Source organism: Xiphophorus hellerii, chromosome 16 (assembly GCF_003331165.1).
Source record: "Xiphophorus hellerii strain 12219 chromosome 16, Xiphophorus_hellerii-4.1, whole genome shotgun sequence".
Lineage (NCBI taxonomy): Eukaryota > Metazoa > Chordata > Actinopteri > Cyprinodontiformes > Poeciliidae > Xiphophorus > Xiphophorus hellerii.
The window spans coordinates 26,269,133-26,287,700 of record NC_045687.1 but is presented as its reverse complement, the minus strand read 5'-3'; the positions used below and the strand labels follow the sequence as shown (position 1 = coordinate 26,287,700).

Sequence of the window (18,568 nt, the reverse complement as noted above, 5' to 3'; positions counted from 1 at the left end):
TAGAAATTGCTGTGCAAGTACAAAAATCAACCCTTAAACAGTCTCAGTGACAGTGGCGGCAGTATGATTGTGTGGATGCTTTTCATCAGCAGTCACACTGCTCAGCTCACATAAATGATGATTGTGAAAATAGGGGGGAGACCTGTTGGAGTTCTGTAAAGACTTGAAACGTAATGTTCTGATGCTCTTCGTCTAATCTCAGTCTTGTAAGTAAATTTCATTTATGAGCATCTGAGTACAGAAGACAATGCTGAATGCACACCACACTTTAATATTTGGAAAGAGAATTTTTTTAAACCACTTGTCCTTTTATTCCAATTTCTACATTGTTTTGGCTTATCATATAGATGAAATATAGAGCTTGTAGTTGTTACAAGGCTGCCACTGGACCATGCAATCGCCCCTAAAGTCCTATGAGCTTCGTCAACACAGACAGCAGATCAACATTTTCATAAGACATAAAAAATGCCACAGTAATGATTGCTTGGACGCAACACCATAAGCAAAATTTTGAATATTTTTAATGGCTTGTGGAAAACTGATAGAAAAGGCTGGAGAATGTATTCAAAGGCAGACAAAGCCATTTGAAATCATTGTGATTCAATAGCTTCCTGACAAGCAGTCTACCTTTCGATGGGTACAGCAGTAGGGCAGATGGTCAGCAGAAAGTTAAGGTTCCACCAATCAAATAGTTAAAGCATTAAAAACATTTTTGCCAGTACAATGAGCTTCCACACTTTTCAGCAGAAAGTAGAGAACAACCAGATTGAGTAAATTCAAATCATAGAAGTTTTCCCCAAAGGAGGTTATTAGTTTATGGAAAGTTTTGCAAAAGAACAGCTAAATGATCCTCATTCAGTTGTGTTGGGCCTTAATCACTACATGCCAAGTTTTTTTATGCTGAAGCAATGTCTAAAAATAAAAAAAAGGGTCTGCATCATCAGGGTGTTTCAACTAGAGATATAAATGAGCAATACAGACCACTTCTGTTGTAAAGCCACATCTTTATTAAAATGATCCTCCAAATCTAGAAACAGCAGATCAAATAAAATAAAAAATTAGATAAGACCCCGTTGTTTCAATGTTATACCAGTTTCCAAATTACATATTAGTTGGGTCAAAATGAGCACATTATCTAACACACCTGCAACAATTTTTTTAAACAGAATGACTAATGCAAACTAATTTAACTCCAATTTTTCTGCTTTAAATTTCCAACCAAGTCAAATGAACATTAGCTGGGACCCCTTCCCACTTCCACTCCACTTCATTCCCCTCTCCTCCCTGTAATTACATTTAATGGGACAGATAAGTTGGGCAATGAAGGATCTCAGTCAATGTTTGACTGAGATCAAATTTAAATGTGTTCACTGTACATGAAACATACTGACAGAAAAGCTAGCCAGAGAATTCAATTACAGGAGGCCCTGAAAAGATAAAGAGCTGAAAGTCGGGGGTTGAGGAGAAGCACACTAGAAAATGACTTGTGTGGAAGTGATGGGGTCCTGATGGAGGAACTGCTCAATACTCATCTCCTTGTCCCTCCATCTTGTAGCCGTTCTCACCAGAACCATAATCCTCTGCTGATTGGAAGGACTGCTGATCCATCATTCCGTCCTGACTGTACTCCTCCATGTTGGCCGGCGCACCATCATCCTCGTTACACATTTCGTCTTGGGGGCCAATGTCATCTCGTGTGGGGGCATGGCGTTCCTCTCTCCGTTCACCCCTGTCCCTCTCCCCACGTTCCCTCTTGTGCTCCCTGTCCCTGTCCCTGTCCCGTTCCCTACGCCTGTCTCGGTCCCTGTGGCTCCGCCTTCTGTCTCTGTCCCTATCTCTGTCCCTGTCTTTGCGCTCCTCTGCCCCCTCAGCCACCTCTCCTCCATGCTCCTCTGGCACACGTTCCCCACCGTCTGGAGGGCCGTCCCCCTGGCCAACCTCATCCCCATCTAGACCTTTGCCTCTCTCCCTATCTCTCTTCCGATCCCTGCTCCTACTCCTCCTCTTCCGGTCTCTACTTCTTTCTCTACTCCTGCTATCTCCTCCTCCTGCCCCCCCACGTTCTCGTTCTCGACGTCGGCTACTACTCCCACCATCTTCTCCCACCACAATCCCTCGTTCTCTCTCCCTATCTCGCTCCCTGGACCGAGTGTGACGGCGCCTTTCACGGGACCGGGACCTCCGCCGTTCTCTGTCCTTGTCACGATCGCGGTCACGACTGCGCTCCCTTCTTTCTCCACGGTCACTGAGTATTGAGAACAAAACAAAAACCATCAATAAGAATGCCTTCTTCAACCCTACAGAACCTTTCTGAAAAGAATCACTCACGCCCCCAGTGAACGATCATCATAACGTGACGCATCGTCTCGACCAGAGTGCTTGATGTTGACGTCAGCTCCACCTCTCCGTGTCCCACCCAATCCTCCTCCTAGAAAGAGTAGAAGCAGCAAACGGGTTCATTTAAAAGGTTTGAAACTATGGATTGGACCATACCATACCCTTGAAAGATAATCTGGCCGTACTGCAATGGGTATAACCAAGTTGACAATGCTTGCATGCTGTTTGTTACATGGAAGTAAGGTGGCGCGCCCCCTCAGGCCAAAGCATAAACATGGATTACCACTTGTTTTGCTTCTTTCAACTCAGCCCACAGCTTTTGTAATTAACACTTAACATCTGTCTGATAACAGTAAGGAAAGTTTCTTGTATACTAACACAAGATAGAGAGGCAAATTCTTTAAGGTTGGAGCCATCGTTTTTATGCTATACACATAAAGACAGCTATTTTAGCAGTGTACGGCTAATCTGTTGACTATTTTTTGATTAACCAATTAATAATTCAACAGGAAAAGGTGCCTAACAGATTTTTTTTAAAAACAATATGAACCAGTTGAAGCTAAAACAATGCTACATGAGGAGTTCTGGGTAAAATATATTTGCAGTCAAAATATATATTTTTTCATCTTACATGCAAAATGTATATCATTTTGAAAAGCTTTGGCTTAATATCTGCTCTCAGAGTAGTGGTTTTGCAGCAAATGGAATGTTTCACAATGTGTAATCTCCAGTTAATTATTCGATTACTAAATTATTTGACTTGATTTTTTCCAATAATCAATTAATCACAATTGTTTTAGCCCTATTCTGCAGTCGAGAGAAAATTCTGCTCTACATTTGCTCAGAGGAACATCACATGCATATTGTCAGCCCTTTCACGTATCAACTAAGATGAGCCTCCCCACACCCAGTACAGATCTTAAGGGCACATACACAAGCAACTAACATTTTAGGCAGAAAAGCCTGAAAGTCTAGGACACAAAAGCATCTGACCTAGCCTGCGAGGACGCCATCCTTTGACAGTGCGTCCTCTTTCCACATCCACCAACACTCTTCTACCATCAATCTTCTTTCCGTCTGCATGCTTGTAGGCAGCTGTAGAAAAATGGAAAGAGAGAGAAGACAAAGGTGAGGTTGGAGGAAAAAACAGCAACAACGTGACCAAGGGAGGAAAAAAGAAACAGAATACAGTGGATTATTATACTGACCAGGAGCAGGTGAAGCAAAGATGGCTGCTCTCTGGGTAAAAGCCGAAGGATAATGGGAGCAGACTTCCTTCCACCAGATGAGTCACTGATACATTACACTTTCGACTTTGTTTAAAACATCCAGAGACCAGCTTTCTTATTGTCAACATTTACGTGTTATTAAAAATGTATTTCTATCATAATTCAGACTGGGAAAAGATATGGGCCTCTACAGTAGAAGAAGCGCATCGAGCTTATGCATTTATCCAACTCCATCAAGTCTTAGCTTACATAATTGCAACTGTCAACACAGGTACTATTTGTGGGATAAGTTGACAACATGATAAATAAGGTAACCAAAAAGCATTTCACCAATAATATTCAGTTATAACAATATATTGCCATTTTGCAAACATTTTGTCATCCAATGTGGTACTTGCATTTAGATACTTTCATATTGACAAATCAGAGCATAACACGAGCTACTTAATACGCTTAAGTTAATCAAAACTAAATTCTATAGTAAGAATACAAAAACTTTTATTTTTTTATCCAAATATTCCAGATGTATCTTCTCTTATCAACTTGAGAATTAAATTTGTGACATTTATCTTTACATCAACAAGAATCCTAGCACATAGTCAGAGGGCCTTTACCAAACTTGGCAGCTTACAGAACCATACCAAAGGTTCTCTGCACCACAGCACCACTCAGACAACATTTCTGCCAGGGCCCTTACCCTCACCCTTCTTCCCTCACCTCCCTTGCCCTCCACTCCACTCGTGTCTGTGTGTGTGTGTTTGTGTCCACAAACGATGACAAAAACCAACCCGACTTCGGGGTCTTACCACACCCCCACGGTCACCAACAACACTGACCAACTGAGGAAAACAAAAAGAAGAAAAACTAAAAGAAAGCAAAGAGAAACTGGACTAACTTTACATCAGGAGTTGGCTTACCATAACTCCAATGAAAACCATTTCTGAATAAAACCCCCTATAGCTAAAATACATGTCTAACACCACAGTGTGCAATAGAAGTACAAATGAGATGCCTACTTTTGTTGAGGTGTGACAGCGTTACACATTTCCTAAACTTATTCTCATTATGTTGACATCTTGACTTGGTGTTTGAGTGTATTGCTGAAGAACACATCTAAGAAGTGGTTTGAAATCTCTCAGAAGCATTTTCCACCAAACTGGTTCCAGTTCTGAAGTGGTGCTAGAGCTCAAAACCTACCACTAGTTTATGTTTCCACCGAGATAAGCTCTGGGTGAGAAAAAGTAGTGCTAACCTGCACCAGTTTGCTGTTGGGCCAGAGGAAATAACCACTTTTCACAGATCTAGTTGAGTTTTTCTAATAATGGATTTGTGTATAACTACTTATCTATGTATCTGTATGTATCTGCGCGTGTGTGTGTGTGTGTGTGTGTGGATGGATGGATGGATGGATGGATGGATGGATGGAACAATACAACCAACTGAAAATGATCAATAGTGTTTAAAACTTTTTTAAAATTGAGTGTGACTGAAGATGTTCGAGAATGAAAAAGCTTTCAATCATTTCAGAGTTGTTCATTTTTACATGATCCAGTGTATGCCATGTTCAATATAGCACACAAGTTACATTACCTGAAATGTAATATACTTTCAGCTGATATTTCTCCAATACCAGAAATGTTTACATTCAACCTCACGGCATTTCAGGTGATCAATTCAGTTAAGTGCAGAGCAAGCAATTACTGTTCAAAAACACAAAGTATGTTTTTGGTTTGGACCATCTTTTTTTCTCAACTGCAGATGTATGAGAAAGTTTTATGTTGCGAAATACACTGCCTGGCCCAAAAAATAGTCACCACCAAAAAATGGTCACACTCTCTAATATTTTGTTGGACCGCCTTTAGCTTTGATTACAGCCCGCATTCGCTGTGGCATTGTTTCAATAAGCTTCTGCAGTGTCACAAGATTTATTTCCATCCAGTGTTGCATTAATCTTTCACCAAGATCTTGTATTGATGATGGGAGAGTCTGACCACTGCGCAAAGCCTTCTCCAGCACATCCCAAAGATTCTCCATGGGGTTAAGGTCTGGACTCTGTGGTGGCCAATCCATGTGTGAAAAAGATGTCTCATGCTCCCTGAACCACTCTTTCACAATGTGAGCCCGATGAATCCTGGCATTGTCATCTTGGAATATGCCCGTTCCATTTGGGAAGACAAAATCCATTGATGGAATAACCTGGTCATTCAGTATATTCAGGTAGTCAGCTGACCTCATTCTTTGGGCACACAATGTTGCTGAACCTAGACCTGACCAACTGCAGCAACCCCAGATCATAGCACTGCCCCCACAGGCTTGTACAGAAGGCACTAGGCATGATGGGTGCATCACTTCACCTGCCTCTCTTCTTACCCTGATGCGCCCATCACTCTGGAACAGGGTAAATCTGGACTCATCAGACCACATGACCCTCTTCCATTCCTCCAGAGTCCTATCTTTATGCTCCCTAGCAAACTGAAGCCTTTTTTTTCTGGTTAGCCTTACTGATTAGAGGTTTTCTTACGGCTACACAGCTGTTCAATCCCAACCCCTTGAGTTCCCTTCGCATTGTGCGTGTGGAAATGCTTTTGCGTTCACAATTAAACATACTCCTGAGTTCTGTTGTTTTTCTTCGATTTGATTTGACCAAACGTTTAAGTAATCGCCGATCACGATCATTCAGGATTTTTTCCCGACCACATTTCTTCCTGGAAGACGATGGTTCCCCACCATCCTTCCAGTTTTTAATGATGCGTTGGACAGTTCTTAACCCAATTCTAGTAGTTTCTGCAATCTCCTTAGATGTTTTCTCTGCTTGATGCATGCCAATGATTTGACCCTTCTTAAACAGACTAACGTCTTTTCCACGACCACAGGATGTGTCTTTTGCCATGGTTGTTTAAGAAATGAGGAGTTACTCATTGCATCAGCTGAGGTTAAATAACTTGTTGCCAGCTGAAAGATAATCGCCTATGCAGTACTTATCCAATAGGAGGCTTGTACCTATTTGCTTAGTTAAATCCAGGTGGCGACATTTTTTTTTGGCCAGGCAGTGTATATTTCAGTGGTAGTGAAACTTGTCTTATTGTCACTTCAAAGTTACACTAAAGAACTTTGCATTGTACATCTAGTTCTGCACATTAAAAACTCTGCATGTATCCAGGAACAAGATAAACACTGGGTTTGTGTAGCTTATGTGCATACTGAAGCAACAGAACTGTACCAAATATTTCTGTTACATATTAGCATCAGATTAACAAAAGCCAACTGCCTCAAATCTTTTCAGATTTTTTTTTCAAATTGCCTGTCATTTAAGTAGGTCAACATGCTGCTCCCCTGAATCCATAATGTTATGAAGACTCTGTTTTTTATAGATATATATTTTGCTCTAAAAGCTGTGTAATTTCAGTTTTCTGGCTTTTGGATAAGGGATCAGATGATCATAATCGTGAAGCATTCACAAGCACCCTTGGTAAAAAAAAAGTCTTGATATTAGAGCATCTGTTTGCAGAAATAATGGGATAAATATGCAATATCACCCTTCACAAAAGAAAAACAAAAAAACCCTCAGAATAAAACAGGCAAAGAATCAAACACGTAAGGAACAAGATGTTTGTTTTCACATGATTCCAACTTGACTTTCAGATGGTGGTAAAGCAAAGTGGTTCCTTTACCGATCTGGAACCTCTTTGGGAAAAAAAAATCCTATCAGTAATTCAGTAAGGGACTTTACTGAAATGTTGGCAGCTATATCCGGAGGAACTAGGGCCTGAAATGTATCCTAATATAGTAAATAATGAATGAGTAGGCTGTTGCTGAATTGTCAAGAAATTCCCCTCATCTGCATATTTTATTAAAGCCAGCTCAGGGGCAAATTTATCTGCTTCCTAGCATAAACAAAAATGTTAGCCACACTAAAGTGCCAGGGTCAGATGACAAGACAAACACACTAAGTGTCCTGGGAAATAAGGATGAATGATGCATGGAGATTTGTGAGATCTTCTCTTTTTAAACTGTAGTCTAATAAGATAACAAAACTCAAAATCTGCTTTACTTGCCAGCTGAGAGCTTTTATTTTTAAATATATTAAAAGTGAGATCATAGTGCTCTGTGAGAACAGTTACAATAAAACTGAATTTTATCATTTTAAAGACCAAGGCAAACCAGTTCTACTGCTGACTTTTCTAACTGCCTTCACCACTCATATTACTAAAACCGCAGCCTCATTGTGTTATCCGTAGGCAATGTAGATCATTACTTTGACTCAGATTTCCAAAATGCAGCCAACACTTCCAAATCAAGTGAATGAAGAGGTTTGACATATCTGACAGAATGTACAAAATATAGTTTTAACACTTCCTCTGATGTCATTTTAAAAAGCTGAACACATCTAGTTCAAGTAATCCTCACACAATAATAGCTTTCCCCACAAAAAAAGAATGTTTTTAGCCCAATCTTCAAGCATCTGGGGCATTTCTTATTTTTATTCTAATGTTGTGCTGTGCCTACCCATAATCACACAGCCTATTTTTCCTAACTACAAGCTTTCAAAAACCTGAAGTGGCTTTAACACAAAGCAAAATCATTGGGAAACGTTTTTGCAGAGTACTGTACAGGGGAGCATTCAATGGTCAAAGCCTAAAATCCAGATTATATTAAACAAATAAAAAAATTCTTTAGGGCCAACAAAAAGATGCTTTACCCATTGAACTTTGCTCCACTTCCCTATGTAGGAGATGGAGGGTGGAAAGAAATCTTACCCATCATACAAACCCATTATACCAACCATATACTGAGCTGTGGTAGTAGGGTGTAGATGTATCATAACCATCATCATCTGCCAGCCAGCTCTGGCCAATAGCCATCACAGATTGGCGGCTGCAGTGGCAATGAGAACAACACACAGTTAATATACTGTTGAGGCCCACATCCCACCCCCTCAGTTCCCTTCCAACTATCACTACAGAGTTGTGGGTTCAGCAACTCTGGTCTGGGAGAGCTGATTCTACAAATACTAGAGAATGGTGGAAAGCTAAATATATGCTGCCTTATCAGATCCCCGCAGAGGCTTCATGGTAGCTTATACAGACACATAACTGTACAGAAATTTAGCTTAACTGAAATGGTTCCTCTGCTCAAATGTATTGGGATCTCCAAACATTGCCCGAGTGCAATTTACAGAGCAATGCAAAGAATCATTAGATCCACAATCATGACAGCAAAAGACAGTTTAGAGTTCAATATACCAGCAAATATAGAAGATCAGTTATAGCCATTTAAAAGAAAAAAAGAGTCAGCAAGACTTTTGGTCTCACTGCAACTAGAACCTAAGCTAACTCACTTTGGTGGGAAAACATTTTGGTCAATCAAAAATAAATTTGGAAATACAACGCATTTATTGCACTTCCAATAGAATGAGTGACATAAAACAGTTTTTTATTGGCAATTATGTTATTTTTGTAATTGTTTGGACGCAAAGTTGCACAGCCCTACTGCAAACTAGGGATTAAAATATCTCTTTAATATGCTACACTGTAGGCTCTGCATTGATCCAGTAAAGGAGCATGGCTTAACCTTTGGATGACATCACTTGTCTGAAGAGATTGTATTCATATCTCCTAGAAAATATATTTAAATTTGTATTCAAATATTTGGGCAGCAATAGCTTACTACTGTGATAAACTTTATTTAAAAAAAAAAATAAATAAATAAATATTAAAAAAAAAAAAGCTCACCATGACCAGAGTTAAAGATAAAAACGGACAGCCTCACAGTAAAAGATGATGGGATTTAAAGAATGTTTCCGTCAATGTTTGGTGTCCAGTTTGACCTTGTGCTTACCATTCCCGTCCAAACCAGGAGAGCAGCTGTTCCACAGAACTACAACACCTCACAGTTAAAAGACAATGTACCCTTTGACAAGCAAACATGTTCAGGTTCACAGATAAAATACATTTTATTCTGTCATGTCCCCTGGTGATCTGAATTAACTGCTTTTTATCTAAATCCAGTTTTTAGTCAAAAAGTGACAAGCATCTAACAAGCCCACACACACACACAAACCAAGCAAGTATTGGGATTTCATGCAATCTCTTCATCTGTAAGCAATGCTTCAAGAAACTTAGCTGGCCTGGCCATCACTGACCAGTGTAATCAATATAAAGGATAGCCGCAAAAAGAAAAAGAAAGAAGAAAAAAAAAAGACTACTCAAGTAAACGCCCCAGTGTATATCAAAGAATAGGCTGTATGACAGGGTGAGCTTACACAGTGTTTGGTACTCACAGTGCATGTCTCGTTCATGCTCGTACTCAATAAAAGCGTAGCCACGAGGCTTTCCCGTCCTCTTGTTGTAGACAATATAAATCTGGAACAAGAAATACGAGAAAATTTATAATTTGAAAACATAATGAGCTTCTGCTAGCTAAAGGGCTCTGTATGGTCAAGAATAATTGCCAAAATCAGTTCTTGTCACAGCTGTATGGCAAAAATCCCCTCATTTTGCTCTCGGCCTCATGTCATCAGCCCCTTCTTATCAAAAACCCCTGCCGAACTTTTCGGGCCTCCATCCATAACTATTGGTGTGATTGGTCTGAATTTTATGGGTGTGTTTATGTGGAACACAAACTTCCATGATCTGATGTTCTCAGTGTTTGTCAAGGGTAAGAAAGATTGTTAGCACAGGTAGTCAGAATACCAGTTTTTCAGGCAGATCTAAACTCCCCCTATTCACTTCAAGTCTGATGCAGCGGAAGAACGGCTTACTGACACCATCCCTTCTTTTTCTTTTTAACATAGCGTGAAAATTAAAAAGACATTTTCTCTCCCATCAATTATTGCCTCTTTCTCTGAACTTGTGAAATCGTAATAGTCGTTCCTGTCTGCCATGATAGCTGTGTTTACAATGGTGTTTGAAGTCACAGGACAAAACACCATGATGGATACTGCTGCGGGAAGCGTTTCCCAGGAGATTTGCGTCTATTGAACTGTTATGGGTCTGTGTGAATATGAACATCAACAGTTCGATTTCAGTGTGACCATGCTGGGCCCTACAATTCTATAAATAAACCTGTGTAAAGCGGCAAGAAAATGTAAGCTGTAGCTGATGCAAAGGTTAATAAATGAGCAGGCTGACCTACCCTTTTGATGGGGCCATAGACCTCAAACTCACGTCGAAGCTTGGACTCTGTAGTATCATAGTTCTGCATAAAAAAGAAATATTTTATTTTAAATATTAAAAATGATGTGTCTAATGCAGCGCATTGTAAGGACTGCAATATACTTTGATCCAACCATACTAACAATTCGTGCAACAAACAAGGTCTTGAAAGCGTCTCCTTGAGCATTTGGGTCATTATGAGGGTCCCCTGTGGTAAAAAACAATAAAAGCAAGTTTAGTCTAAACCAACAATGTAAAGAAGTTTTATATTGGTACAAACTTACAAAGCTTAAGTTCTGTTTCCAAAACAGTCTGCCGTCTCTCAATTTTCTCTCGTCTCTGTAAACCAAACAAAACAACCAATAAATGAACATTCACCAACATTTGTTTAGACAGAACAGCTGGTTTCAGACTGCAAATTTAATTTGTATTCAGCAATATCAATTTGCTGTACATTGACATAGACATGTGCAACGTATATTTTGCAGGTGTGACTTGTACTGACTTATTTTCCGAGCGACACACCAAGACGACAGCTTTTCAAGCTACTTATGAATGAACTGGTGCTTGTAATTTTCTCCCCTCTATGGTAGTCCATTGAGAGTACCAATTGACATGATGCAAACCGTCAATACATTCAGTGGAATTGTCAGCAAATGTTCAGATGTGAAAGGTCCCTTACCTAGAGGAAATGACTGATTCTCCAAGTAAGGGGAACTGGATGTATGTACATACCTACCTACTTACACACATACAAACACACAATCATATTACCTGGCTATGAAGTTCAAACCTTAATGAAGTTACCAAACCAATTTTGTGTTTCAGTATGTCAGTGACAAATAGTTAAGGGTATTCAAAATCAATAAAATGATAAGAGTACCCAAATTTCTGCATCTGTCAAATTTTGTTTTAATGTATATTGCACATTTCTGTTAGTCCAATAAGCGTAATTTCAATACTGAAATATTACTTTGTCCATCAGTTGTCCATCAATAGCTGTTGCAAACACCCAAATATTTAGAAATAGAAATAAGATTAAAAGGGGTGCCCAAACTTGTTTATATGACTGTAGAAATTAATATTCAAGCATTTAAATATGAAGCATTAAATTAAACCTCACTCAAAGGTTAAACACAGCAGGTGTGACGCACCATAATAAATATCATTATGATTTAAATTCTCAGAGGAGCGTTCCTTTCTCACTTTTGTTCTGTTCTGTCATTGAAAATCACTCCATATCTGAAATCAATGAATGTACCACTCTGACTGTCACATATGAGCTGAAATAACATTCCATTCCTATTGTATAGGAATGGAATGTTCAATGACGTTGGTCCACCCTTTCCTTTGCAGCTAGAACAGTTTCAACTCTTCTGGGAAGGCTGTTCACAAGGCTTAGGAGTGTTTATAGGGATTTTTGACCATTCCTCCAGAAGCGCATTTGTGAGGTCACATACTGATGTTGGACAACAAAGCAGAAGGCCTGGCTCTCAATCTCTGCTCTAATTTGTCCCAAAGGTGTCCTATTGGGTTGAGGTCAGGACTCTGTACAGGCCAGTCAAGTTCATCCACACCAGACTCTGCCATCCATGTCTTTATGAACCTTGCTTTGTGCTCTGGTGCACAGTCATGTTGGAAGAGGAAGGGGCCAGCTCCAAACTGTTCCCACAAAGTTGGGAGCATGGATTTGTCCAAAATGTCTTGGTGTGCTGAAACATTCAGAGTATGCATCTAGTATACTCAATGTATCGTGAGTTTTTCAATTTACGATGGTTAAAATGGCACCATCGCAACCATCAAGTACAAATTGTTCAAATAATAAGCTTTCGCCATCAAATTCACTGCGAGTATGGTTTATCCGACACCCTGCAAATACGTCACTAGTCTCTCCCCCCTACCAACCTGAAAGTTTTCTGTCAGTCAAGCTGGAGAAAAACAACATGGAGACAGCAAGAGTTTGAGGCGAGCGGTACAAATGAGAAGGTAACTGAAGAGGAATCAGATGAACTAGTCTAATTACGAAGAGAAACACTGCTGGATCAATAATTTGGCAGTAGTTCAGATTTTAAATGGAGGATGTCAAACAAAATGAGGTAATTTGTGAAACATGTTATAAAACTATTGCCACAAAAGGTTGTACCAAAAATTTATTTCACCACCTAATAAGACTATTCTTTTACATGCTATTAATAGCCGCGCTGCTGCGGTAGAACTATTCCGGTAAAACAAAACCTTGAAATGTAGGTATGATTCATTTAGTGCAGGCATGTCCAAAGTCCGGCCCGGGGGCCAATCACGGCCCGCGGTCAGATTTCATACGGCCCGCAGCTTCGGTCTTATAATGTATTATTTATGGCCCGCCTGCACTGTGAAACAGAATAAATAAATCATAAAACTTGAAACTGTAATTCCTCCTTTCACCAAATGGTGGCAGCACCACTTTAATACTATCAGTCTCTGCCTCGGTGCAGCGAACCCCTCTCCACTCATTTCTGCCATGGCCACTGCAAAGAAAACGAGGAAAGTTTACAGTGAGGGCCGCCGCTTTCAAGAGAGATGGGAATTACAATACTTCTTTTCTGAAAATCAAGGCAATTATGCTTGTCTAATTTGTAATGAGACGGTTGCCTTGTTTAAGGATTTTGACGTAAAGAGACACTACCAGACTAAACATGCCAACACATACAACAAGCTAACAGGGAGTGACCGTGCTGAAAAACTGAAGCAGCTCCAAGCTGCACTGGCATCACAACAGCGATTTCTTTAGGCCTGAGTCAAAAGAAAATACCACCAAAGCAAGCTACGATGTTAATGTTAATAGCTAAACATGGCAAACCTTTTACTGAAGATACATTTATCAAAACTGTGTTATGAAAATGGTGGAGAACATTTGCCCTGAGAAGAAGCAAGAATTTGCAAATGTTTGCCTGGCACGTAACAGTGTGGCACTGAGAGTTGAGGACATAAAACTGAGTGTTTTGAATGGTAACGTCTGTCACTATCAGCAGTGAAAAGTCAAAAGAACATTTATGCACTTGAGTTTATGGCACTTATTTTTATTAAACTCTTGAGTAAGATTTGGTTATGAACCTGTAGATGTGATACAAACTATTACTTTCTGAAAGATATTGTAAATGACAAGAGCAAAATTCACTTGTTTTAAGATTTAATAATAACAGACAACTTTGCGTTACTTATAACTCCTGTTTAAAATGTTCTTGAGGCAAAGATATTTTTAAACTCATGTAAATTTAAGGTATTTCATACAGTTTGTTCAATGTTATCTGACTCTCCAGATATGAAAGAAAAGCAGAATTTGTGTTTTTAGAGTTGTTCTCATCTGCCTGAGTGGCTTATATTTGGTTATTTTGTCATTTGAAAAATAAAGATAACTGTGACAATGAAAATTGTTTTATAACAGTGTGTATTTGCATGACACTTTTGTAGTTAAAAAATGTCCGAACAAACTATTGGCCCCCGCGCATCTTGACTTTATCAAATCTGGCCCTCTTTGCAAAAAGTTTGGACACCCCTGATTTAGTGCTATACAATGGAAAAATAACTCAAAACCACTCATTCTTTTTTCTCTGTCTCTTTACGGTACACGCAGACTTGTTGCGTGTACCGTAACTTGCGTGGGTGACATTATGATGCAAGGGATCTATAAATTTAAAATAATATTGGAATTCATTCTAAAAATATTTTGCGATATATATCGTGCATCGTGATACAGCAAAAATATACCGGGATATTAGCATTTTCCTCATATCAATCAGCCCTAATTCAGAGTTCCTTTCACTGGAACTAAGAGGCAAAGTCCAGCTCCTGAAAAACAACACCACAATCTCCCCTCCACCAAACTTTATACTTGGCACAATGCAGTCAGACAAGTACTATTCTCCTGGCAACTGCCAAACCCAGACTCATCCATCAGATTGTCAGATCGCGCCTCCACTGCTCTAGAGTCCAGTGGCGGCGTGTTTTACACCACTACAGACGACACTTTGCATCACACTTGGTAATGTATGGCGTGGATGCAGCTGCTCGAACATGGAAACCCATTCCACAAAAACTCTCTGCACTAGTGCCATCACTGTGTTGTCTGGCCCATGCCAGACGATACAGAAGCTTTGGTATATGCGCCGAGCAAACAAGACGAAACCCTGTGTTGGCGCGCATATAGCTTTAAGGAAAACCATGTGACCGATACAGTTCCTCGTTTGGTTGTGAACGAGTCAAATTGTATTTATGAGGGAGAAACTGTGTCGACACGTTTGTGGTTTTTGTTGGATGGAGATACTTTGCGTTCTTTGCTTTGCGTTGATTTTTGGCTCGTATTACTGGCATCGATCAATCAAGAAAGAGGATGTTTTCTCCCATGTGGGATCATTTTGATCTTATCACGGAGAATAAGGTAAATTATTATTCTATTCTTATTTCCACTTCTGATCATTTTTCTTTCAGCTTATTCAAATTCCTTTCCATGGGATATTTGAATTAGTTTACATGGATTAGCTTTTATTTACAGATGAAACTTTACTCACAGGTGCTGTCTTACTAAGCACTCCCACAATGCTGAGGCATCATCATGCCCAGCATGATGGGAATGAACCAGTTAATAAAAACCTGGTGTTTCCAGGAAGCAGGGGATTGAACTGGAGCTTCAACTCAACCATCCCAGTTCAGGTTTGTCATGATTGTTAATTGTGTTTATTTCTATTTTAATGTTCTTGCAAATCGCTCCGTGTAATTACAATGAATTAGTAACAGAGATTTTACTTTTTTCTCTGATGACAACCTGTGGCAGCAGCTGAACATGGAAATCGAAGAGAGCCAGGCCAATTTAAATGTCACCACTGATGGAATTATCATGGTACAAAGATGCATCTCCGAGGCAAACACACCAAGATCACAGGATCCGCTACAATACTGAGAAATGCAAAAACGTATACAAACTTGCAATTAAATTTCTATGTGCGCCATCATCATCATCAGTGTAATGTAAAGGTGTTCACAAAACCAGGTGACATGGTTTTGTAAATTGTGCAATCGCCTTGGCCCAAAGCTGTTACGGAAGCTGATGTTTCTGAATAAAAACATGTGAATGAACATTCTGTTTCCAGTCTTTATTGAATTTGCCTGCAATGTTGAAATTCACTGAGCTCCTCAAAGCAACCAATTCTTTCATAAATGTTTTTGCAAACAGCTGCATGTCTAGGTGCTTAATTTTATACACCGGTGGCCATGCAAGTGATTGAAACACCTGATTCCGATAATTTGGATGGGTGAGCAACTACTTTTGGTAATGTAATGCATGTAAACTTCTGGTTCCACTGTATATATAAAATCGTATTTCTTGTCAGTCAGCTGTACATCTTCCTAGACTATTCAGGTTACTTTTTTAGCACTACATAAACATAAAGAGTTACACAACATATCCACAGATCAGTGGATAAGGGCAGTGGCAAAACAAATTCAGTCACTATTTCAAATACTTGAAAACTGTTAACCAGGTTTCTAACCTTTCTCTCCAGACGCTCTTCACGAGTCTCTGCTCTGGTCGGTGGAGGGGCATCTCTTGGATCCTGACCCAAAGATAACTATTTCAGTTAGAAAATTGGACGTTAAACCAGAGCAACATACAAAAAAGAAAAACCAACAATCACCTCGAAGTGCCTAATAAAGGGAGCGATACCACAGTAGGGCTGGTTGTGGTGCTTCTCATGTGGTAGTTTTTCCAGCTGAGGTAAGAAGGGTATGGGGTCCCGAGGCGCAAACAGGGCCAGCAGGTTCGGTGGGAGGAACTGCGTCATCTTTCACATCAAAAAAGAAACATCGAGTAGTTTAATTACACCCCAAGTGTCTGGTAGCTCAACAGGCTAAAGGCTTGCTGCATTGTTAGCGTGATAGGCTCATTGTTGTCCCCGACTTCCTTATTATCACTCTTATTATTATTATATGTCCAGACTATAGGCCAACAGCGGTGAACCCTGCATTAAAACTACAACTAACGTCGAAACTATACGTAACATTCAATATTCGTAACACTATCGCTGCTAGGTAGCATTTAAGCCTTATCTTGTAATGCTACCTTCATCGTAGCCGCTAAGCTAACAATGCTACCACAAGCCTCATGTATTTGTCCTACCTTCGCTCCTCCACTGTTCGACAAATTTCACACCATGGACTTCAGAGAAAAACTCCCGGTGTAAGTTGCTCTCCCGGACCAAAGTAGTCTCCCAAAGCAACAATAAAATGATCCCAACAGAACCGTTCAGAGTTCCCACAAAAGTGAATATAGCGCGAGCCCAGTAGCTGGATGTGTACAGGAAACTTGCAAGGATTCTCAAAAAATACAAAATGGCGGGATGTCGTAAAACGAAGACTACTGACGTAAAGCGAACAACATGAGTGCACGTCGGAAATCCCAAAGAATGAGGACTTCGCATTACACTGTGGAGGTAAATTTGTTTCACAATTAAAAAGAAAAACTAATCTCGATTAAAAAAATAAAATTTTGGTCAAAACTTTTGAAATTGTAATAACTTTTTTAAACAAAAAAGGGTTTTAAAAAAATATATTTTAAATTAAAATCACTCAGTAACCTTCAATCTTATAATATATTGGTTCTCCAAAGCACCAGTTTTAAATAACATACCCAATTTAATATTTCATATTATTAGAGAATTATATTTTTTGTTACAATGTGATTTTGAATTTAATAAATTATAACTACCTACAGTATATGTATAGGTTTCATCTCCTTTAGCCTACTCACAGTTGTTCTCTAAACATAATTTCACACCATATGCCAGTACAGAATTATTGATACATCCTTTCAAACAGAAAATTATTTTTCATGGAAAATCTATGGAAGCCCTTTTCAGCAAATGTGATTAAAAAAATCTCATTATTTCATTATATTGAGATACTTACTGTATCTCATTATTGGCATACTATCTCATTATACTGAGATTTCTTCTATTAACCCTTTCATGCATGAATTATGATCCTTTGTGTCAGAATTTTTTTCTAAACTTTTTTTGATTTTCTTAAGTTATAAAAAAGGTAGGAACATTTTTTTTGTAAAATAATTTTATTTAATTTAATTTTTTTAGGTGATCAATTGTAATTTTCTCCAAATACAAAGTTGTTATTTGAAAAATACATCAGTAGTATTGTTCTTTAGGGGTTATCTGATGTTACAATATTTTTTTACCTGCAAGAGTCATCTACAGTAGAAGGAGGGACAGGGTCTGTTGGCATGCTTTTTTGTCTGTCGGCCATATTGGATTTAACAAAAATTATTTCTTGCATTTGCAGCTGATGGCCAGTAGTTGATAGTGTATTTTATGATGCATTAGTGTCCAATTCAGTGGTCTGTGTGCATTTATAACATAAAAATCCACAAGAAGCACAAAAAAATGGCTTTTAGATAGCGGTCCACTGTAGTGACCACTATGCATGAAAGGCGTGCAAAAATGTGAGAATTGACAGTATACCCCTGTTTTGTAACTTCAACATCCAAAATGGTCACTGTCTGTAATCATTTGTGCTGCTAAAATGTACAACTACAACAACAAAAATTGATACAGAATAGGTATTTTTGCTTTCCAAAACCATAAAATGTGTTTTGTTATGACTTGTTCAATACAGAGCAAAATTTAATGTGATCATACCTGCTCAGTAGAATGAAACAACAATTATTTCAATACTTTACTTTTGAAAACTGATTTTCTTCCCTCTCTTTTATTGTAACACACAGTTTGCTTTATGAACACTGCCATATTTCCAAAAAGGCAAAAAAAAAAAAAAACACATTAAAATGTACTAATATTCAATTTA

General features: G+C 39.0%; 1 protein-coding gene and 1 long non-coding RNA gene across 2 annotated transcripts; one reads left to right on the top strand and one right to left on the bottom strand.

The window, feature by feature from the left end:
• Positions 1-504: 504 nt before the first annotated feature.
• Positions 505-17,099, bottom strand: snrnp70 (small nuclear ribonucleoprotein 70 (U1)). The gene is made up of 10 exons (XM_032587987.1): positions 16,872-17,099; positions 16,390-16,536; positions 16,246-16,308; positions 11,005-11,059; positions 10,864-10,928; positions 10,701-10,763; positions 9,847-9,928; positions 3,331-3,432; positions 2,329-2,428; positions 505-2,245 (listed from the first exon to the last, which is right to left on the bottom strand). Exons 2-10 carry the CDS (start codon positions 16,534-16,536, stop codon positions 1,522-1,524), a joined length of 1,401 nt encoding a protein of 466 aa, XP_032443878.1. The 5' UTR covers positions 16,872-17,099; the 3' UTR covers positions 505-1,521.
• LOC116735847 (uncharacterized) lies at positions 14,227-15,834 on the top strand. Its single transcript, XR_004342445.1, has 2 exons — positions 14,227-15,409; positions 15,534-15,834. It is a non-coding gene; the product is annotated as an uncharacterized LOC116735847 (long non-coding RNA).
• Positions 17,100-18,568: the final 1,469 nt, after the last annotated feature.

Excerpts from the sequence above, each read along its gene's own strand:
- snrnp70 (XM_032587987.1), bottom strand. The coding sequence starts at position 16,536 with ATGACGCAGTTCCTCCCACCGAACCTGCTGGCCCTGTTTGCGCCTCGG. Across the intron at positions 10,929-11,004 it reads GGAAACAGAACTTAAGCTTT|GGGACCCTCATAATGACCCA; the intron begins GTAAGTTTGTAC and ends TTTTTACCACAG. Across the intron at positions 10,764-10,863 it reads CCTTGTTTGTTGCACGAATT|AACTATGATACTACAGAGTC; the intron begins GTTAGTATGGTT and ends TTTTTTATGCAG.